General features: G+C 35.7%; 1 protein-coding gene across 6 annotated transcripts in view; it reads left to right on the forward strand.

Annotated features, from left to right (window-relative positions):
• Positions 1-24,273, forward strand: part of RUNDC3B (RUN domain containing 3B) — a 297,797-nt gene that overhangs the window by 261,095 nt on the left and 12,429 nt on the right. For 4 of the 6 annotated variants that reach the window (XM_041728228.1, XM_041728231.1, XM_041728227.1 and 1 more), the window contains 2 exons: positions 15,675-15,821; positions 22,778-22,899. In XM_041728228.1, coding sequence (XP_041584162.1) covers positions 15,675-15,821; positions 22,778-22,899 — 269 coding nt within the window. The remainder of the gene's footprint in view (positions 1-15,674; positions 15,822-22,777; positions 22,900-24,273) is intronic. The other 2 variants (XM_041728232.1, XM_041728229.1) reach the window with 1 other exon arrangement.

Here is a 24,273-nt window from a genome sequence, read left to right on the forward strand (position 1 = left end):
TGTGGCTACTAGAAAATTTTAAATTATATATGCCAGTCTTCTTATATTTCTGTTGGACAGCACTGGTCTGTATCCTCTCTACTCACAGAGGACTGGCTGCTTTAGCATCATTTGGGAGCAGATTCTTGGCACCCTTCCTAGACCTGCTAAATCCGAATCTGTTGTTTAACAAGTCCTCAGGGAATAAACTGACTAACATTAAAGTTTGAGAACCACTGCTCTGTGCTGTATATCCTATAAAGTATATCCTCTTAACTCTGTTTTAGTGGTTTTTCAACTCTGGTTGTATATTAGAAGCACTCAGGGAAGGGAATCTCTGGGTGGCTCAGCGGTTTAGTGCCTGCCTTTGGCCCACGGTGTGATCCTAGAGTCCTGGGATCGAATCCCACATCAGGCTTCCTGCATGGAGCCTGCTTCTCCCTCTGCCTGTGTTTCTGCCTCTCTCTCTTTCTGTGTCTCTCATGAATAAATAAATAAAATCTTTTTTTTGAAAAAAAAAAAAGGAAGCACTCAGGGAGCTTTTAAAAATACTTTTTGAAAAATAAGGATGCCTGACTGACCCTCACCTTAAGAGACATTAATTTAATTGGTCAAAAGTAGGGCTCAGGAAAGTGTAAAAAGCCACCCAGATGTTCTGATGTGCAGTCAGGGTTGAAAACCTGTACTAAGAGGCTGGTTAAATGTCAGTTTAACTTTTTTGATAAGAACGTTTTGTAGGTGGTCCTGTGTACCTCATATTGGGAATCACATTGGTTGTCCCACTTTTAACAACCCTGACATTGAACAGTGAATTCGGGTTGTGACAGCTTTATTTCTCCTTTGTATAAGTTTCTGTCAGCCTTTCATCTAATGTTTTCAACGTAGGGCTCTTGATTCAGTAGGAGTTGTAAAATGGTGATTCCTAAATCTTTTCCCGTCACCCACATTGACTGGAATCATCTGTCTATACACAAGAACTTTCCCTCACCAGTTAGGACTATGGTATATTATTAGTTCTTATAGGATAGCATTGTTTTTATAGGCTATTATATTAATCCTCATAGGATATTGTTAATTTTCAGAAGAAACTGATGCCCTCCTTAGTTACCAGTGAGATGAAGATTTTGTTCTTTGTTTAGCTTTCTCTCTTTTACTTTTGAGAATATGAACTTGTGAAATATAGTCACTTTTTTTTTAATTTTTTAAAATTTTTATTTATTTATGATAGTCACAGAGAGAGAGAGAGGCAGAGACACAGGCAGAGGGAGAAGCAGGCTCCATGCACCGGGAGCCCGACGTGGGATTCGATCCTGGGTCTCCAGGATCGCGCCCTGGGCCAAAGGCAGGCGCCAAACCGCTGCGCCACCCAGGGATCCCTATAGTCACTTTTTTAATGTGAATTAACTCATACTGGATTCACAGATGAGGGGATGATGTCAGCATAGCAAAGAAATCACCTTGAGTCATGGTTGATTTTCCTGGAGGTTGATGTTTCTCAATAAGAAATAGCAACAGAATGCAAAATACACCACTCTGAGCAAATATTGCAACACACCAATAGGTGGCATTCTCTCACTGTGTGTATTACTCTTTCACTGTGAATTCTTTTGGTTCAGGTGAACTTCACCTTGAAGATGCTCTTTTTGTAGTTACCCCAGTTGTGTGCATTTTGTCCTGGCCTTCATGGCAAGCCTCAGCACCTTCAGCTCTTTCTTTCACCCTTTACAGCCCAATGGCTTTTACTTTGTTGTTGTTGTTATTGTTAAAGTTGTTATAAAATTATTGCATTATTTCTTTACTTAATAGGAATTTAACCAATATTTTAAATTTGGTTTGGAATTTTATTAGGATTGTCACTTTTTCTTAGTGTTCTAGTTAGAAAGTTGAGAAAAGGTTTTGAATTGTTAGCTCCTCCATTCTCCTCATAAGGCCAGCTATTTCCAATGTGATATCAGTACACTATTTTGTTTCTGCATTCTGGCAGAAATGCTTATATTCAGTGCCCTTCTATTGCTTATATTTATTTTTCATTTTGATGTTCAGATTGTCCCACCTTTGTCTAGTGGAAACTTCTTTATACTAATTCTTGTTTGGTGTCTTTGTCTTTCTTTGATCTTTGGGGCTTTCTGCATAGCCATTCTGTCCATCAGCATAAAAATCTGCATTCCTATAGTCATGATATATCTTTTATTTTCATGTTAATTATAGTTTAAGATTTTTTCATGTGCCATGTCACAAATGGCACTGGAGTATATCCTAAGAATTACAGCATATCTGACAATAAGTGATAAATGGAAAATAAAGCAAAGGTTTGCTGCAGTGGTGGTAGGAATTTTGCTAGACTCACTCTCAGAACCTAACTCATAGCCATGGGCTCCAAATGTATTGCTTTACCAAATTAAAAGCTGCTTCATATCACTCATCTTTGGGGTTGCTCAGGAATACTTGGAATCACAGATATTAAATCCTAAATGCCAAGGGTCATATGCCTTAATATATCCAGCTGCCAAACGTATACCCTCATGGATATCAGCATAGCCTCTGAAGTAAGTGAAAATGAAGCAATGTGAGAGAGAGAGAGGATAACCCTCAATTTTGGAGACACAAGCCAAAGGATTGAACGAATGAACAAAATAATAGCTTTGAATTGACCAAGCGCCACTATCAAAATAGAGAGTATGGATTTCTAGATCTTTTGGAAGAACTTGTAATAGCCGACTTGAGCCTGATCTCTGAAAGGAAGGGAAAAGATCAAACTGTGGAAATCTTATCTTTTCCTCTTTTGTTTAAAATAATGAATGTTATATTCAGGGCTCAGAAGAACATAGAATCTTGTTTTTAAAGCCAGGTACTCTGTATTTACAAGGAATCTTAGGAATTTGAAAACAGAAATAGAGGGAATGATTGGGAACACTAGCATTTAAGGATTAAGTGGAAGAAGGTCCCTCTGCTGAGACCCAGAAGGAACAGCCAGAGAGATAATCAAGTTTTATCATTATTTTGCAAGAGAAAAATAATTTATATTAGATTCATTTAGGAAGCATTAAAAAATGGCATTGCGTGGATCCCACCATCTTAGAATCTCATTTCATTGATCTGAGAGGAGACTAGGTATCAGAATTTTTTAAATGCTGCTGCAGTTATTTGAATATATGTAGTCAGGGTAGAGAACCCCTAGACTTGAAGTTTGTTGAGATGTTTAACAAAGCACAGTGGTATTTATTGTGGTCTTAACAGCAATTTAAAAGCTACCCAGATGTTTTATTTTAAGCAAGAAAGATGCCTTGGTATTTCATTTCTAATAGTAAAGTAGAATATATTTTGTATTTGCTATCTTCCTATGCAGATTTATTTTTCAAGGATCCTTTAAGATTCTGAATTGTCCTTTGGATTCAAAAACGTAGGCCATTCAAATAGTAGGCCTACTTTTGATTTGTTAATCAAAAATTACAAAATTTTTTTGATAATGATAAAATTTACTGATTTATAGCTTAATATTTGTTTATTCTACTGACATTTATTGAGCCGCCTTCTGTCCTAGGTGCTTGGTGTGGTGCTAATAACAGAAATAAATACGTTCTAGTTCTTGTCCTCATAGTGCTTACAGAGGCCACAAACATAGAAACAATAAGAGCAATAAGATGTCACAAGTGCTATGAGAGAGGGGTGTATGGGATACAGTGGGAAACAGGATTTCATTGTAAAGGACTATGAACTGAGAAGGGTTTAAGAAGGTGGAGGTGCTTATACTTAATTTCTCAAGGTGGTTTGACATTTGATAGACTACTATGGGAAAAGATGGGCTTCCCAGGCAGAAAAGACCACAAAAGCAAAATCAGATTAAAGATCCAGCAAATTTAGGGAACTACATGGTGACCCCTTGTTATTCAAACATAGAGGACAAGCATGTATGTATATGTGGTGGCCAGATGAGAAAGGACTTTATATGCCATGCTAAGGAGCTCTGTGGAATTACCATGGGTACAAAATATGTGAGGCAGATCAGTATAATAAAATACTAAATAAAGTATTAGAAGCAAATAGGTTTTCTGGAAACGTTGAAGTATTTTTTATTGGGACTATACATTTTTATCTGAGCTGAGTCTCTATTAAAAATCAAAATGCCAAAAGAACAAAGAAAAAAAGAGACAAACCAAAACACAGACTCAACTATAGAGATCAAACTATGGTTACCAGAGGGTGGGAGGATGGGTAAAATAGGGAATGGGGATTAAGAGTATACATACCATGATGAGCTCTGACTAGTACATTGAATTGTTGAATTATTGTATTGTACCCCTGAAACTAATATAATATTCTGTTTTAACCATATTGAAATTAAATAAAAATAATACAATTTAAAAATTAACTTACTAAAATACCTGTAAAATAATTCACATTATCAGAGGAGAAGGATAAATATACCTTCTTTTTTCTCTTTAAAAATTTTTTAATTCCCGTATAATTAATACACAGTGTTGTATTAGCTTCAGGTGTTCAATATAGTGATTTAATAATTCCATAAATTAGTGCCCATCACGGTAAGTGTACTTTTAATCTCCTTCACTCAGTTCACCCATTCTTCCACCTGCTTCTCTGGCAACCACCAGTATGTTCTCTGTAGTTAAGATTCTGGTTTTTTTTTTGTTGATCACTATTTTTCTTTGTTTACTTTCTTAAATTCCACTTATGAATGAGATTTTATGGTATTTGTATTTCTCTGATTTATTTCATTTAGCATTATACTTTCTAGATTCATCAATGTTGTTGCAAATGGCAACAATGCACTCTTTTTATAGCAGAGTAATATTTGTGTATGTGTGTATATACACACAACTTCTTTATTCATCTATCAGTGGACACTTGAGTTGCTTCCATAGTTTGTCAATTGTAAATAATGCTGTTATAAACGTAGGGTTGCATATCATCTTTTCATATTCCTTGGTTAAGTACAGAGTAGTAGAATTACTGGGTCATAATGATAATTCTAGTTTTAATTTTTTGAAGGACCTACATTTGTTTTCCACAGTGGCTGCACCAGTTTGCATTCTCACCAACAGTGGATGAGGGTACCTTTTTCTCTACATCCTCATCAACACCTGTTGTTTCTTGTATTTTTTATTTTAGCTATTGTGATAGATATGAGGTGACATTTTATTGTGGTTTTTGATTTGCATTTCCCAGATGATGGGTGATGTTGAGCATCTTTTCATGTGTCTGTTGTCCATCTGTATGTCTTTTTTGGAGAAATGTCTGTTCATATATCCTCATTGTTTAGTTGGATTATGATGATGATGATGATAATGATGATTTTTGGCGTTGAGTCGTGTACCACATCTCTCTTCTAGGATTTTTGTGGTTTCAAGTCTCACATTTATGGTTTCAAGTCTTTAATCCACTTTGAATTTATTTTTGTGTATGGTGTAAGAAAGTGGTCCAGTTTCATTCCTTTGCATATATCTGTCTAGTTTTCCTAACACTATTTGTTGAAGATACTGTCTTTATCCCATTGCATATTCTTGCCTTTGTTCTAAATTAAATGACCATTTAATCATGGATTTACTTCTGGGCTCTGTAATCTGTTCTATTGATCTATATGCCTTTTTGTGCCAGGACCATTCTATTTGTAATACTACAGCTTTGTAGTATAATTTGAAATCTGGGATTATGATACCTCTAGTTTTATTCTTCTTCTGCAAGATTTCTTTGACTGTATGGGTCTTTTGAGGATCCATACAAATTTTAGGATTGTTTCTTTTAGTTCTGTGAAAAAGTGTTATTGGTATTTTGATAGGGATTGTATTAAATATGTGAATTGCTTTTGGTAGTATGGACATTTTTTTAAAGATTTTATTTATTTATTTTGAGAGAGAGAGAGGAGGGGTGGAGGCAGAGGAAAAAAGAGATCCCAAGCAGACTCCACAAGGAATGCAGAGCCTGACACAAGTTAGATTAAATGACCCTGAGATCACAACCTGAGCCAAAATTAAGAGTTGATCACTTAACCAACTGAGCCACCTAGGCACCCCGGTAGTATGGACATTTTAACTATTTGTTTTTCCAATTATTGAGCATGGAATATCTTTCCATTTCTTTGTTTTATCTTCAATTTCTTGCATCAGTGTTTGCAGAGTACAGGTCTTTTGTTTCCTTGGTTAAGTTTATTCCTAGGTATTTTACTACTTTTGGTGCAAATGCAAATGGAACTGTTTTATTTCTCTGTGCTACTTCAATATTAGTGTATGGAAATGCAAGAGATTTCTGTATATTGATTTTGTATCCTGATACATTACTGAATTCATTTATCATTTCTAATAGTTTTTGGTGGAGTCTTTAGGTTTTCTTTATATAGTATCATGACATCTGCAAATAGTGAAAATTTAACTTTTTCCTTACCAATTTGGATGCCTCTTATTTCTTTTTTGTTGTCTGATTGCTATGACTAGGACTTCCAGTACTATGTTAAATAAAAGTGGTGAGAGTGAACGTCCTTGTCTTGTTGCTGGTCTTAGGTGAAAAGCTCTCAGTTTCTCTCCATTGAGTATGATGTTAGGCGGTGTTTTCTCACGTATGGCCTTTATTATGTTGAGGTGTGTTCCCTGTAATCCTACTTTATTGAGTATTTTTGTCATGAATGAATGTTGTATTTTGTCAAATGCTTTTTCTGCATCTATTGAAATGATTCGATGGTTTTGTCCTTTTTCTCATTGATGCAATGTCTCTTATTGATTAATTTATAAATACTGTGCCACACTTGTAACCCAGGAATAAATCCCACTTGATCTTGGTGAACAATTTTTTTAATATATTGTTGAATTTGATTTGTTAATATTTTGTTGAGGATTTTTATGTGTATGTTCATCAGAGATACTAGCCTATAGTTCTCTTTTTTAGTAATGTCTTTAACTACTTTTGGTATCAAGGTAATGCTGGCTTTATAGAATGAATTTGGAAGTTTTCTTTCCTCGACTATTTTTTGGAATAGTTTGAAAAGAATAGGTATAAACTCTTCTTTAAATGTTTGGCAAAATTCGCCTGTGAAGCCATCTGGTCTTAGGCTTTTGTTTGTTGGGAGTGTTTTGATTACTGATTGAATTTCATTGCTGGTAATTGGTCTGTTCCAATTTTCTAAATCTTCCTGATTCAGTTTTGGGAGGGTATACATTTCTGAGAATTTATCTATTTCTTCTAGGCTGTCCAATTCATTGGCATATAATTTTTTGTAATATTCTCTTATAATTGCTTGTGTTTGTTGTCCTCTGAGCTACTTCCATTGGTGGGCGGAGCCTGCAGTCAGACCAGGTATCTGTTCCAGCCTACTACTGGGATCGCAGCAGAGCTGATGTGTGGATATATTTCCCTCTTGTCAGGGCAGCAGTCTTTTTGGAGTGGTGTTAGCCACTGTCAGGGCTGCTTGCATAATGCTATACTTGTGGCACCTCTTTGGATGGACTTCTGCCTAGGGTGGGTTGGATGGTGTGGGTTTGCAGAACACTGCAGGAGTGGGGCACACTGTAAGTAAGGTCTGCTCACTAACACACTGTTGAGGGGGTCTGCTGTGGAGGGAACCTAGAGCCATTTTGGAGAGCTCCTGAGGTGGAGGGGGCAGTCCACAGGAGAGCGTAGGGGTAGAAGGCACTATTAGCAAGCTACATGGAGAATGTTTGGCTGGTTCTGCAGGTGTCTGCCTATCTAGGCTGTGGGAGAGAGTAGGGAAATAGTGCCCATCAGCTCTTTTGTTCTTGGAGAAGCCTCCTAAAGCTCCCTGCTCCACCAGCACACATCTTGCTAGTAAATAAATTAGTAAATAAATCTCCTGCCCATATACTCCACGTGTTTTTCAAACTGCTGCTTCTATGCTGTATCTCAGTGTGGATATGCTGGCTTTTTAAGAGCAGGGACTTGGTTTCCTATCACCCTCCACCTCTCCCAGAGCTGAGCACTGATTTTTAAAGTTCTAGGTATTATGCCCTACTGATGGTAAAAACTCAAGTTAAGCTCCTCTGGTTTTCAAAACCAGATGTTATGAGGATTTAGTCTTCCCAGTGTGGGTTCCTCATACTTAGGATGCCTGGTGTGAGATCTGCTCTGTTCCCTTCTCTGTGCCTTTGGTGTCTCTCCCTCCCTTGGACAATCTCATTGGTCATTTTGGTGTCTGACCACATCTGTGTCCTTCCTGCTGTTTTTGATGTGACCTTCCCTATAATTAGCTGTGAAGATTCTGTTCTGCCAGTCTTTGTGTCATTTTCAGGGTTATTTATATTGATGTGGGTGTTATCCAGATATATCCATGGGACATGGTGAGCCTAGGATTGTCCTACTACTGTGCCATCTTCCCAAGAAGTCACCTAAATATACTCTTCCTTGATGGCTCATATTCATGTGACAAATTCTCATAAACTGAATTTTAGCAAATTACTTAATGAACAATGTGGCTGTGGAATGCTGTTTTAAAAAGAGGCAGTAAATAACAGTGTAGTTTTACTAGATTTGTTTTTTCTTTAAAACAAATGGGAAACAAATTTCCTCCTGGGAGGGCATAGAGGATTCATAGTGAAGTCTTTGGTGTTTAGTGTCAGGCTAGAGTTGTATTGTATTATATTGTACTTAAGAAAAATAAAGTGTTTTAATAAATTATATACTTATATATAGTAAAAATTACATACTTAGAAAGTATAGGAACTTTTCAGGCTTTAGTTTCTACAGAATAAATTGTATTCATCAAATATCTCTGTCATGCCTAGGAGGGCTTAATTCTAAGGTATTTTCCTTTGGAAAATAAAACAATTGCTTGAACTTGAACTGAGAACTGTCCTGTTTTGTTTCAAACTATTTCACAGGAGAGCTGGACTCCCTGTTTCATAGAGAGATTTTGTGTTTATAAATCCACAGTATTTGAATTTATGTATATCCATCAAAGATATGCTTAGATCAGTTAAGGGTATATTCAAAGGGCTCATGAAATGATCAATTGATAAATTAATACTCATATTTCAATGTAGTTACACATGAAGAACCAAACTTTACTTTCACATATGTTTTTACTAAAATGTCAAGTAAAATAACTTTGTGTAAGCAAGACAAAGATTCTTCAAGAATCTAGAAGCCAATAACTGGGAACAGTAGAATAAGAGGAGGATCTAAGTTGTACTTTATGGACTTCCTCTTTTGAGAATGGTTTTTTAAAAATTATAATTACAGGGTTTTTTTAGATGGTTGCTTCTTTACATATTTTAAGTGTATGGTTCATGAACCAATTTAATACGGTTACTTGGTATTGCAAATACGTTTTTTGAATTTTCATGAAAATGTCTATAAAATATTTTGTAGATTTAATTTAAAATTTTGGTTAAAACTGAACTTGAGCAAATGTACTTAAAAAATGGTACAGCACTCTCAAAGTGCTTTTTACATGGCGTGTTTTTAGTATGCACTTGAAGTTATCAGCTTAAAATGGAAAGTTATAACTACATGCAATTTTATTCAAGACTCAAACCTGCAGAGAATAAACGTACAAACAAAAAAAGATAAAAAGAATGGAAACAGATTACAAAAAATCATCAAATAACAAAGTAAGTCAGCAAAAGTGGAAGAGAGGGACAAAACAGCAAAACAGACAAAAAGCATTTAACAAAATAGCCATTTAAGGATTAAACCCACCAATCAAAAGGCATAGGAAGACTAAGTGGATTAAAAGAATAATCAGCAAGAGAATGCTATCAGCAAGAGACTAATTCAGATTTAAAGACATACATAGGGTGAAAATGAAGGAACAGAAAAATATATTTATGCAAATGGTAACCAAAAGGAAAGCAGGATGTCTATACTTGGACAAATGGACTTTGAGTGTAAAATTCTCTCTAGAGGCCAAGAATGTCATTATTTAATGCTAAAAGGATCAGTTCAACAGGAAGGGGTGTGTGTGTGTGTATGTATAAAATAATCTCTGGATATTAAATAATATCTAGAAAGGAAATTTTAAAAACAACTCTATTCACAGTAACAACAAGAATAAGATACTTAGGAATAAACTTAACCAAAGAGGTAAAAGATTTGTACACTGAAAATTTTAAAACATTGACAAAGGAAATTAAGACACATGTTAAAGTAAGAAGATATCCTAGGTCACCTAAGTGGCTCAGTTAAGCATCTGACTTAAGGTGGTTAAGCATGGGACTCTTGATTTCGGCTCAGATCATGATCCCCAGGGTCATGAGATTGAGCCCTGATTTGGGTGGGCTCTGTTCTGAGTGTGGACTCTGCTTAAGATTCTCTCTCTCTCTCTCTCTCTCCACCCCCCCACCCCCGCTCCTCTACTCCCTGTGTACATGATCTTTCTCTCTAAAGATAAATATTTTTAAAAAGATGTCCTGGGGCACTTGGGTGGCTCAGTTGGTTAAACATCTGCCTTCAGCTCAGGTCATGATCCCAGGGTCCTGGGATGGAGCCCCATGTTGGACTCCCTGCTCAGTGGAGAGCCTGCTTCTTCCTCTCCTTCTGCCCCTCTCCTGACTCTCCCCCTGCTTGTGCTCTCTCAGTCTCAAATAAATAAATACAATCTTTAAAAAAAAAAAAAAAGATAAACCTGTGTTCATGGATTAGTAGAATTAATATCATAAAATATGCATAGCATTCAAAGTGATACACATATTCAGTGCAATCCCCATCAAAATCCTGATGTTATTTTTCACAGGAATAGAAAAAGCAATACTCACATTTGTATTTTATTTTATTTTTAAAGATTTTATTTTATTTATTCATGAGAGACAGAAAGAAGGAGAGGCAGAGACAGGCAGAGGCAGAAGTAGGCTCCACACAGGGAGCCCGACGTGGGACTCCATCCTGGATCTCCAGGATCAGGCCCTGGGCCAAAGGCAGCACTAAACCGCTGAGCCACCTGGGCTGCCCTCACATTCGTATTTTTGACCCCACATTGCCAAAGCAGTTTTTAGAAAGAAAATCTGAAGACAAAAAAAAAAAAAAAAAAAAGAAAGAAAGAAAGAAAGAAAAGCTGAAGACATCATATTTCTTGATTTCAAAATATATTACTGATTTATATTAATCAAAACAGTATGCTACAGCACCGAAACAGACATATAGACCATTGGAACAGAATAAAGAGCCCCAAATAAATCCACACATTTACAAGTCAACTGATAACTTTGATAAGCTTACCAAGAAGAACACACAATCAGAACAGGATAATCTCTTTCATAAATAGTGTTGGGGAAACTACATATATACGAATAATATTAAACTCCTTTCTTACCATTTACAAAAATCAATTCAAAATAGATAACAGATTTCAGTCTAAGATCTGAAACTGTAAAACTGCTAGAAGAAAACAGGGAAATAACTTTTTGACATTACTCTGGGCAGTGACATTTTGGGCTATGATACCAAAATCACAGGCAATAAAAGCAAAAATAGAAAAATGGATTGAATCAAACTAAAAAGATTCTGTACAGCAAACATTCAATAGAGTATAAGGACAACCTATAGAATAGAAAATATAACATCTGTTGATAAGGAGCTGATATTCAAAATATAAGGGACTCAGACAACTTAATAACAAAAAACTAACTCCGTTTAAAAATGGACAAAGAACTTAAATAGACATTTCTCCAGAGAAGACATAGAATGACCAGTAGATATATGAAAAGGTGCTCAACTTTACTAGTCAGTCAGGGAAATGCAAATCACAGGCACAGTGAATATCTTCTTACTTAGAATGTCTGTTATCAGATAGATGGTAGATGATAACTGTTGCTGAGGATGTGGGAAAAAAAACCCTCATGCGTTTTTGGTAGGACTGGAGATTGAGTCACTTTGGAAAGCAATAAGGAGGTTCCTTAAAATATTAAAAATAGAACTATCTTATGTTCATGTAATCTCACTTCTAGGTATTTATCCAAAGGAAATGAAATCAGAATCTCAAAAAGATATCTTTACTCTGTATGTTAATTTCAGCATTATTTACAATAGCCAAGAGGTGGAAGCATCCTCATGGATGGATGGATGAATGGATAAAGCAAATGTGATGGATGAAGACCACGTGTCTCTATCCACACATGCACATGCTAGAGAATTATTCCATCTTATAAAAGAAGGTGAATTTTGCCATTTGAAACAATGTGAATGAAGCTTGAGAAAATTATGCTAAGCGAAATAAACCAGATAGAGAAAAACAAATAGTGCATGATCCCACTTACACATGGAATCTTTTTTTTTTTTACACGTGGAATCTAAAGTGGAATCTAAAATGGAATCTAAAATAGTGAAACTCATAGAAGCAGAGAGTAGAATGGTTGTTACCAACGTGGGCCTGGACAGAGGGGGAGGTAAGATGTTGGTCAGAAAGTACAAAGTTTCAGTTATGCAAAATGAATAAGTTTTGGAGATCAATGCACAGCAATGTGACCATAGTTAATACTGTTTTGAATACTTATAGTGTTCTAAGAGGGTGTACATCTCAGGTGTTCTTATCACACAAAAGAGGTAACTGAGGTGATGGATATGTTAACTAGCTTGAATGTGGTGATTGCATTGTATATGTCTATCAAATCATCACATTGTACACTTCAGATTTATACACTTTGTAATTGCTTTTTATGCCTCAGAAAAGCTGGTGGATGGGATTGAATTATAATTTTGTGGCCAACGTCCTGCTAATTCCTATTGAATATCTGAAGAAAAGCTATCTATCTAGCAATTTATGGGTAGTTCTTAAAATTAGCTGTGATAAATATGTTGCTATTTTCATAATAAATAATTTTCCTTTATTGTATCTTTCTGCAGAATTATTACCTTAATGAGAGACATTCAACTGTTAATGAGAGACTTGTATCATAGAAGTGACAAGTAGAATCTATCTCATAGAGAATGATTTAATTTTTAGATTAGGTCATTAGTATTAACATTGGTTAGAGCTTTTAAAGTTAAATGCTAAATATCACATAATTTTACCTTTAATTGCCACTGATTTCACACTAAGAAGTAACAGTAATTTTTCAGTAATTTAAGATGAACCTATTTTTAATTTGGTCAATGAGAAAAATATCCTCATTTTTCATAATAACCTCATCTAGATCACCTTTGTCTAGGTCCTAAAGTTAACTAGGTATGTTTTGCTTGTTCTGGTGAGCAACAGGATTCTTTGATTGTAAGAAAGCACAGTAAGTCCTTAAGCGTAAATGGAATTCATTAGATTGATAACAACTCAAGGAATGGAAAGAAAGATGGAAAAAGTAGGTTTGGAGAGAGGTAGGCTGAGCTGTTTCAGAGGGTTAGCAAATATGAACTTGAAGTATGCTGAGCTCTGCTGGTACATTAGGTCAAGGGCCCACTACTGGAATGAATAACCTGCTTTGTCTATTATCTAAGTAGACAGAGTTCAGATTCAGAATTCAGAGGTGGGGCTTTTCATGGCGTCTTAATCCACTTGCCTTCCCCATGGTGTCTTCAAGAGGTGAGAGAAAGGGCCTTACACAAGGGACCCCTGGGAACCCTTCCATGTATTTATTTATTTATTTATTTACTTACTTACTTATTTTTTAAAGATTTATTTATTTATCTATGCAGAGAGAGGGAGAGAGGCAGAAACACAGGCAGAGAGAGAAGCAGGCTCCATGCACGAAGCCCGACGTGGGACTCAATCCCAGGTCTCCAGGATCACACACCGGGCTGCAGGCGGCGCTAAACCGCTGCGCCAGTGGGGCTGACCACCCTTCCCTTTTAGATTGGCAAGGAAGGCAAGAGCCAGCATCGTCATCTCCACGTTCCTGTTGGAACGAAGGTGGAAAGAAGTTGCAGCGTGGATGAAAACTGGGCCTCTCCAGTCCACTGAATTCTCTATGTCCTGTTCAAAGGATTAGACCGCTGCCCATACAAAACCAAGTCATTAGGATTTCTAAACACAGAAGCCTAAACACAATATGATAGGTTGTCATGAGGCAAAAATTTTCCAGGGACAATAGTGTATAAAAACTTTTGTGAAACTTAGTTCCTTTTTTCACTTTATGCAGTGTAAAACTTCTCACTTACCAGAAAGAGTGTATTCTAAATTGGAGGTTGTCCAATTACTTACATTAACTGAATTTTTCCAATATCATTTCCTCACAGATGCACATTTGCCTTTCTTGCACTCTGTTCGGCATATTTCCTGTAAAGCAGTGGTGACATTAAAGTTGAGTTTTCGAGTGACATTCATTAGAGAACTAAGAGTGAATATGGGAAAGAGAAAAGTCTAATAAGAGAAGCCAAAATAATGGTAGCTTATTTTAATAGATTCTCTGACCAGTAATCCCCATTTCTGCTTAATATGATTTTTCTGACAGTCTTGAAGTTTTTCCGAACTCTTTACTGTTTGCATAAAAACTTATGTTAAAGTGCCTTAAAATTTAGTTCCCTTTAAATTTTTCATTCTTTTTCCAAAGAAATAATTTTTTTACAGGTAGCCCAGAAGGATATTCTAATGATGCATTCTCACAGACTTCTGCCTGTTTCACTTTTTTTTAAGTATTCCATTCTGAGACAGAATCTAGGATTTACATCATATAATGTTTTTTTGTGAACATAGTGGAGCAGATATTTTTAAATATACACAAATATCCTGTAAAATCAGGAATATTCATAGGTAATCTATTAGAGACATATAAATGGGGTTTTTCTGTTTGAATCATGGTCTACAGCTAAAGGTGTTGTGCAGGCTTATTTTCTTTAGTGCAGGATCATCTTGCCAGCACTCCACTGACTCTGCCATACACAACAGGACAATTGTTTCCAACAGTTCGTGGCAGGCACATATTCTTTCCCTGCTTCTGAGCTGATGGCTCAGATTTTGGTCCCCCAGTGTCGTGGACTCCCGTTTGAGAAGGTGGCTTGCCTATGCGGTATTTTGAAGCCTTTTAGAGGTAGAGTAGGGCCTTTGCAAATAGAATTATTCCTTTAAATGATCTTTAGCCACCAGTTCAAATATTGCATTAGTCTTTTGACGGTGATTAATTGGTTTGTGAGGCTTAAATTTTGGCCAAAAGTTAGCTGTTTTGCAAGTTGTTATTAATGAATAGTGGCTCTGCAAAAATGAGAGTAAACCATGAGCTATTACAATGGCTTCATTCTATAGTTGAAATTTTTCCAGTGGGTTATATTGTTTAGTATAGTTATCGTCGATTTAATTATTTTCACAAAGATATATTGGTAGTCCTTTCTATCAAAAAATGTACAGAAACCTTACAGATTTTTTTATTTTATATTTTTCTGCATTTTTATTTTTGATTCATTTAAAATTTTTTTTTTACTGAGTAAAGTGTGAATTTTTATGCTAGAAAATCATATACATGGAATCTTTTCTTATTTTAACTGGAATCTGATAATCACTAACTTTAAGAAATCATTGTAGTTTTTTAGATAAGGTGTAAAATGTAGCTTTAGCCCTTTAGCAATATCTTTGTGGAAGAGATAGGAAGTGTGAATTTCACATGTTAGTGACTTGTGGTAGCCTTTAGAGAAAGAATGAAAAGCACGTGTTGTAGGAGACATTAACAACCCCAACTAGCTCTCCTGTAGTTCTCTTGACAGTTTGTTAACATACCATTTAAAAAAGATGAATTTTGGGGGCCAGATTAATTCCATTAGGTTCCTCTGCCATTGCAGAACAGTGAAGACAAAAGCACTCACCATCTTAATATTCACAGGACTGTGCTAAAGAATAATGATTTAAGATCAAGACAAGAGTTAACTGCCCACCTCACCAACCAGTGGCCTTCCCCAGGAGCTCTGGATGTCAATGCTGTTGCCTTGGATACGTTGCTTTACCGAAAACACAATAAACAGTGGTATGAGTAAGTGTAATACTTTTTTTTCCAACTAATTACAAATTTAGTTTTACCAAAACATATGGTTATCCACTTTGGTTTCTCACCTATTCTTTCTGAATTCATTATTTTTTACCTTAGGCTAAAGTAGTATTTGATACTACTTTGGCTTGCAAAAGTAAGATTAAGGCAGTGAATATGTTAACGTTTTGAAGCCAAGGCACCCTGGGGAAGTAAAATATGTAAGAAATTCTCATGCAGTATTGTACCAGCTACCTGCTTCCCCCTTAGGTCTTCAGCCAGTCCTTCAGTTAAGTCTATGAGCTTGTATTTGATAAGCCATCTCTTTTTGAATTTTAGCTTTGGTATTTGTATTTGCCTTAGGATTACTTTTCCTGCTAGTTAGGAAACACAGAATTCCATCTCATGAAAGAATGAAAAGATACTTGTTCTTGGTGGGTCTGAGGGAGTTTTGTTTATTTTTAATCTAATTTTTGGAGGCTGTAGAAGATCTAATCACCCCACCTATGAGCCACAAGATTCTTTTCCTATTTCTTTATTGCACTTTTCAGGACTATGTCATTAAGCCATAGTGTCACAATGTTGAGAGAGCTGCAAAATCTTAGGCAGTATCCTTTTTGGGGTATCTTCATTTTGAAACTTGTAGATTGTATTATTTTCTTTTGTCTTTTAGCCACTTTTCCCACCTTGATAACTTTTTCAGCATCTTTATTTTCCTGTCTTCAGCTAATTTTCTAATTATTTCTCTGCTGTCTCTCCATCCCTTTCTGTTCTCTCTCCTCTCTACTTCCTGTCCAATCTCTCTCCTCTCTTCTCCCCTCCTTCCCTTCCCCCTCTCTTTTTAAAAAAGTTTCTTCTCCACTTTTCGTATAGATCCCTTGTGTATAAACTTCACAGGTAGGTGTACCCACTTCTCTCTGTGCTCCAAAGGGTGCTTTTCACTAGGGAGTTAGTAGCCACACATTTCTGCAGGGATTGTTTTAGCATAGATATAATTTCTAGCTGCTTTACTGTGCGATTTTTTTTCATTTGTCAAAGGGAGCACTCAAAATAAATTTGACCTCTTGCTAAAAAATTCTTTTGTTTGTTGGTTTCACTAATGCTAAAAATAGGCAGGAAAAGGAAGCAGATTATTTACAGAGTAAATCAATAGAACTCTCTTCAACATCTACTAAACCCTGCTGCTTAGTATGATTCAGGGGGTTGACTGAGTCTTTGATGAATTGTATCTAGTTCCCTTATATACCCCTTTGAAAGTTATAAATAACTTGAGTATATCTTCTTATGTTTGTCTATAGTTTTATTTTTCTGTGACATATGTAAATAATAAAAGAACATTAGTTTATTCATATTTCTGATTTATTATTGAAAAACAATCTGTTGCATTAATTGGTCCACTTATCTCTGTATAACACAAGATGCTCCCACTTTTATAACTGCAGAAATATTATAACATTGACTCCTGACAAGTTAAAAGGCTAATAATATGCTTTTTATCACAATAACCACATTGTCACTTTATTTTTTTTTCCCACATTGTCACTTTAGATAGTAGGAGGTAAAATATTTTAGCCAAAAGACCTGTATGTAGCCCTGCTTGCCTGTCGAACTACCTACCTATCGAGGTACCAGTGAGTCTAAAGTGGAAGAATTATTTCTAGTTTTCCTTTGCATGTGGTAATAATGTCTGGCTTTTACAAAGTTATAGTAGCAGCAAGAGTAATTGCAGTATCAGAAAAGTAAGTAGTAAAACTGCCTGTTTAGCCTGGATCCAGATTTTATATTCCTTGACTCAAGCTACTGCATAAGCTGAAGAAGGGATCCCCTTGTCTTCTCAGCATCATCCTTTCATCAGGCCTTACCATAGATGTTGGTGTTGCTTTTAGATTCCCTGTTGCCAAACTGCTATTCCTGAACAAAATGTGTGCCTGGGGTGTAGTATGGAGATCACTGGACCTAGACTTTAAGGTCAGGACTGGAAAGTAGTCTCTGCTACCCTCTTTGATAGGTAACACTAAGCAACACGTCCTGTTACCTTCTGCACGTGTAATACTGGGGGCAGTGCCTGTTCGAGTGAGTAATAAATTGTGTGGCATCTACTACTTCTCAGGAAATCTTTTTTTTTTTTTTTTTTTTTAAGATTTTATTTATTTAGTCATGAGAAACAGAGAGGAGAGAGAGAGACAGAGACACAGGCAGAGAGAGAAGCAAGCTCCATGCAGGGAGCCTGACGTGGGACTCAATCCCGGGTCTCCAGGATCACGCCCTGGGCTGAAGGCGGCGCTAAACCGCTGAGCCACCCGGGCTGCCCAGGGAATCTTTATTTATATTCTATATAATCTCTTTTTGTTTATGTTCTTATATAACTTTGTATCTTCTATGTTTGGAGAATATACACCCATTCACAGTCCTAAGTTCTACTTTGTTAGAGACTTTGTAAAACTTACGTAAAATTAAAATGACCAGCAGATTCCCAGTTGTTCTGAACAAAAAATCCCAACTACTTAATGTAAAAAATGGAGACTTCAGGTTTCCAAAGTAGAATTATGCTCTATAAATCATATTTGAAACTAATCTCAGGATCTAGTTTTTGCACCCCCCATCTGTAAAATAAGCCAAAGTTCTTGAACTAACCTCATCACTAATTCCTCTTAATTTGACTAGTATCTTCAGTAAGCTTAACATACATTTATCAAGAACCTACAAATTATGGAAGAAGTGGCCAAATCTCTTAATAAGGAACTTTAGTGCTCTTGATAATTTGGAGAAAGAAACTCACCCTATAATTAGTCATTATATTATAATTTCCTGCTAAGAATATGGGATGTCTGTATTTCCCTGGGAGCTCTGTCAAGTTAGCTTCAAAAGGAATGATAATATGCTGCTTGATTTAATGAATTTCTTGGTCTAGTTGACATTTCTTAAAATGAATGATTGGTAATTTGGCTATATTGTCATCTACTCACAGAAGAATCTTTTTCACAGTAGAAGATCTTAAATATATTTTCATTTACTGTACTGTTTATAAAGCATTTCTAGTTTTTTCTTGATTATGTAGACCTAACAAGTTCTAATTAATTATGCTGGAGTTTATATTTGTTCCCTATTTCAAACATAGGAATTTTTTTTAAAAGATTTTATTTATTTATTTGAGAGAGAGAGTGAATGAGAAAGAGAGCACTAACAGGGTGGAGGGGCAGGCGGGGAGAGAGAAGCAGACTTCCTGTTTAGCAGGGAGCCCCACTCTGGGCTTGATCCCAGGACCCTGGGATCAAAACCTGAGCCAAAGGGCAGACTCTTAATTGACTGAGCTACCCAGGCCACCCCCATGTTACAATCTTTTAAAGCATTACAGGCTGGCTGTAAAAACTCAACAATAAACAAGTATATAAAACACACCTATATAAAACATCAACCTAGAGCAATTGATTACTGTTTCCAACAAGTTCTATTTTAGTGTTTTTTATATGTAAAGTCGAAGCCACATAAGCTTGTTAGATATTGGTTATATAATCTTATTGGATTGTATGTTATATAATCTTGTTAGATTATTGCCTAACCCACTCATTTCCATCCTAAAAGATCAGATTCATTGTCATCATATTTTTATTTTCTATTTAAGTTTTCTTAGTCTTCTAAATTTATCATTGCTTTTAATTTGGCTATCATTCACAAAAGTATTGAGAATTATGAGCTTTTATATGCCCTTCGTGATCTTTGTAGGCTAATTTTTTTTTTTATAACTTAGGAGTAGATATAATTACTTGATATGTCTTATAGCTTCTCTTTCCCGTGTGCATCTTTCCAGTATTTTTGGAGAACTCCCTCAAGCACAGGCTGAAAAAATCTTTTACAGCTCATAAGGTTTGCATTGACCTGACTCAATATGGCCTTCCCTTTCAGTCTGCATTGCATCCTTCCGTTAATTTTAGCAGATTAAGAGTATATATACTGGCAAAGGAAATGCTTATTTTGTTCCTTAAACACATTTCTGTGAAAACCAGACCAAAAATAAAAAGAACAGCCCATCTCTGGCTTCGTGCACATTCAAGAGCTTCTATGTGTTCAGTGTGCATATCTTTGTTTTTATTTTCTACACATGGATAACCTCTCCTTCTGAGCATAACACTCCTTTTCACCCAATGACTACCAGATAATGTAAATTATTATTGACCTCAGTCCATCTATTGGGCAAATAGGTGATGTAGATTATCCATGTCATTCCTTCTAATCATTGATACAAAGTGTAAGAGTTTAGGAAATTTACTAATAAGTGATTTCAGGCCTATTTCTCAGTTTCTTTTAATTTGCCTTTGTTTGATATCCAATTTCTTTGTATAGAGGCTTGTATTTGAGTGATTTAAAATTTTAAATAATTAGATATTAAATGCAGTGGGTTTTATTATATCCCAGGTGTTTATGACAGTTGATATGGTTCCTATCTTACTGTCCGGGATTCTTACTTTGATTAAGTAAGATACTGCTATTAAAAAAAAAAAAATTGGCTCTGGGAAATAGAATTTTACTGTTGATTGGTTTGATGTGCCTGGTAGGTTACATTTGTATCTTACAGTATGATTTTAATGAGTCTAGAATTCTAAAATAGGACTTAGTGGTGACCTTTTAAAGACAGAACTCCCGTAGACAGTTTATTTCAGGACAGCATGTTTGTCAGTGGGAGCTATTAGTTGTATGACAATCAGGTAAGAATGTGGAAAACCCAGTCTTTGTCATTGCTGCCAGCAGCTAAACTAGATTGCCTCCCAAGTGGTAGGTCTCTGTAATCACCTTCATGCAAGGAAGATATTACATGATATTGTTATATCTTTTGAATAAGGGGCCTAATTTTGGCTTGGACTTATTATTTTTGCTTCAGAAATCATTGTCTACCAAATTCTATTTCTGTATTCATTGGCATTTGGCTAAGAGAAGCCTATAACCTGAAAAATTGTTCACTAAATGTACCAAATTAAAGGGTAAATAGTTTCCACAGTCACTTTGTACTTGGAAATGCAATACCTAAAAGGAATTTCAGTAGGTAATGCAGAAAGCTCATTTTGTGTTGCTTTTATCAGAGGTGGCTTTTATAGGCTTTCCTCCCCAACTAGTGAGAGTCCTGGATTGCTGTAAATGTGTGCTGTCAGGCTCTGAGTCCTTATAATTTTCAAATGAATTTTATGTCTTTTTTGCTTCTAGGTATTTTATTGTTTGTAAATATTCCTATAATATTTTAAATTTAATAATATTGACTAACAAGTTTCCTATGATGAAAAATCAGTGTCAGAAACTCATTTAAAGCCAAAAGTTTAAAAACAAGCCCTCTACCTATTAGGCACAGAAAAATAATTTGGAAAATAAATTTATAAGTTCCTTTATTAAATTCCTGTGTTCCCGCTTTCTTCTATAGCTAAAGAAATAGCATGTTGATGAAAGTCAAAAGAAATTTTCAGTGATAAAATTAAATAAAGTTTACATGGTCAATCTCAGCCACAGGGCTGTTCTTTGAAAAGGGTTTCTAATAAAACAGAAAACTAGATTTTTTCTTTTTGTACTGGAGAAGGAGATAGAGAAGTTAAGGCCTTAAAATCTGTTCTCTTTGTGCCCTGGTTAACTGTGCTAAAAAATGGGAATAGCAGTAATTCCAACCTCTTAGGGTAGTTGTGAGGACTAAATAAGTTAATAGATATAAAATGTATATGGACAGTGCCTGGCATTTGGTAAGCATTATATAAATACTGGATATCCTTTATTACATGTTATATAGATCATATTTGTTGGATCTATTATCTATTTTATCTATTATCAGAAATTGCCTATTGTAGAATTTCCTTCTACTTAAAAATATAACTAAGAACTCCTGTTCTTGACATTTGAAATGTCATCGTGTTATAAAGTGAGAACACTGTAAGCTAAAAAAAGTTATTCCATCACTTCTGAGATGAAAAGAACAAATGGGTACTGTTGTATATATCCCCTCATACATAATATATATACTTTCATTAAATTCTTAAGTTGACTCTGTATGAACAGAGAATAGCTCTGGAATAGCTCATTTAAATTATATATACTTTCCTATAATACTATCATAGAATACATGACATTTATAGGAAATTAGTTAGAGTTTGGCTACCTTGGGAAATAGATGTTAAGCCTGAAAAGTATATTCTTTCTCCTGGATCACATGTATTTGCAAATTATAATGAATCTCATTCTCTTCCTTGAAATGTCAATAACACCAAGCTGTATACATCTTTTGAGTTCTTTTTATCCTGACAAAAAAAAAATATGAGAAAGGTTTAATAATAACCCTTATTAACTTTGCATTTATAAATGAATTTTTCCTCTATTATTCATTTCTCATTAATTTGTTTAATGGAAATTGAGCTCACAGTAGCAAATACACAAGGGAAGGAGGTTAATTATCTTGATAGTGTATTAACAGAAACAGCTATTTTATTATCCAACATTTTTAAACTTGTAAATTATAGGAATTTGTCATGATAATTTGTAATTATTGTTATGTAAAAACCATCTGTAAAAATATCAAGACATTGAAGAATTTTCAAGCGCCTAGGAGATACTGGGTCAAGTTATATCGTTTTGGTTTCTGCATTAGGAATAATCTGTAGATTTTCTGCTCCTTTGAAAACTGGTAATAACCAGAAGGTCCCCATTTTCTCATAAGCTGGATAATTAAAAATTGGTGTAAGGATTTAAATTAGTTTGACAAGTTGTCTTTCTTTTCCTTTTTTAATAGATTGAACACACAGACCTCTAGAGAGGGTGGAGGGAAAAGTTAAATGGAGATCATATTGCAGCCACAATAGAGACAGAGTTTAGGGGAATAACTGGGGAGAAATAAGCCAGAAATTCAGTAAATTGAAGCAGATCATTAAATAATATCTCTAGAAATTCTTTTTTATGAGAAGAAATCCAAGTAGCATTTCACCCTTGTTTTACAGAAAAAGTTATCACAGTCTTGACCAGTTATCAGCTGAAGTTAGCCTTTCTCAGACATCATTGGATCCAGGTCAGTCACAAGAAGGAGATGGAAAACAAGACACGTTAAATTTAATCAGTGAAGGTAAGAAAAACAAAGTCTGTTTGGAAACTACTTTTTCCTACTGTGTATGCTTTGGGTGTGGAATGCTGAAGAACAGCAGTGATGGTTCTGTGAAGCATGCTGGGAATGAAGCTGTCAATTATGATTTAAAAAGATCTGCTTTTGTTTTTTTCTCATGTGTTTGTGGATAACCTTCTCAGAAGATTGTCATTTTTTCTTTTATTTCATCACTTCCTGTACTGGTTGTTTGTTTTTGTTTTTGTTTCTTTACCCATGCCAATTGGGCTTTTTGTGTCTCTATCACTAAAGTGACTTTGATCAAGCTGGTCCACCCCTGCCATATTGCAGTTCAAAAGAAAGTTCTTGGTCTTCATTCTTTTAAACTTCTCAGCAGCTTTTGATACAGTTGACCACTTCCTCATTCTTGAGTCACTTTTGGTACTTCATTTATTGAATATTCTGAAAACCTTGGGAATAAATATGAAAGAGTTTGAGTTTTCTCAAACTGCTGTTTGAGAGTAACTGCTGTTACTGCTTTCAGCTGTACTCCTTCAACCCCTCTTTCCTTTGTGTCTCAACTTCCTGGATGACATCTTGGTTCAATTCCAAAATTTTTCAGGACATTTTCATTGATCACATTCCATTTTCTAAGACTCAAGTCTATGTATTTTTAAACTTCAGTAGCTTAGTTCAATTACTTTCTTTCCTGCCCCCAGTACAGGCTTAGGCTGTGACTCTAGCACTTTGGGTTGGACGAGTGGTGCTGGTATGATAGGGCGTGCACATCTTTTATCTCTGCATCCCAGCATGTGTGAGGTGAGGACTAGGGACCTGCACTCCTCTGGGTCTCCATTTCTTCTCTGTCTTCTCCACTGTGATAAATAGCACCACTACACACATTACTAAGTTCTACTCTTCCCCTTTACAACTCCTCGTCCCTTTATCAGTAGGTCCTGTCAGCGCCCTATGCAAGACATGCTGCCTACACTTATTTGTCATCATCTTCACAATTACAACCCTCGTCTAAGCCATGTGGAGCAAGCCTCGTGGATGAACTACTCAAAAGCTTTTCTTTGAGTCTTTCCTCTCTCATTCTTGCCTTCATGCAGTCCATTGTCCATATGCTAATCAGTGATCTTAGAAAACATAAATGAGAAAATATTATACCCAAACTTAAAAATCTCCAGTGGCTCTCAGTGAATTCAGAATAAAATCCAGACTGCTTGTCATAGCCTCCTATATGATTGTGTCCTTGCCAGCTTCTGCTTTTTCTCATACCATTCTTTTCCTAGCTCCCTGCACCCTAGAATACTGACCTTCTACCTATTCCTTCAGGTTGGTTCCTGCTTCAGCTAGCTTTGCACCTGCTTTTCCTAGTGCCCTTGAAACTTTTTT

This window comes from Vulpes lagopus, chromosome 13, assembly GCF_018345385.1.
Source record: "Vulpes lagopus strain Blue_001 chromosome 13, ASM1834538v1, whole genome shotgun sequence".
NCBI classification, from domain to species: domain Eukaryota; kingdom Metazoa; phylum Chordata; class Mammalia; order Carnivora; family Canidae; genus Vulpes; species Vulpes lagopus.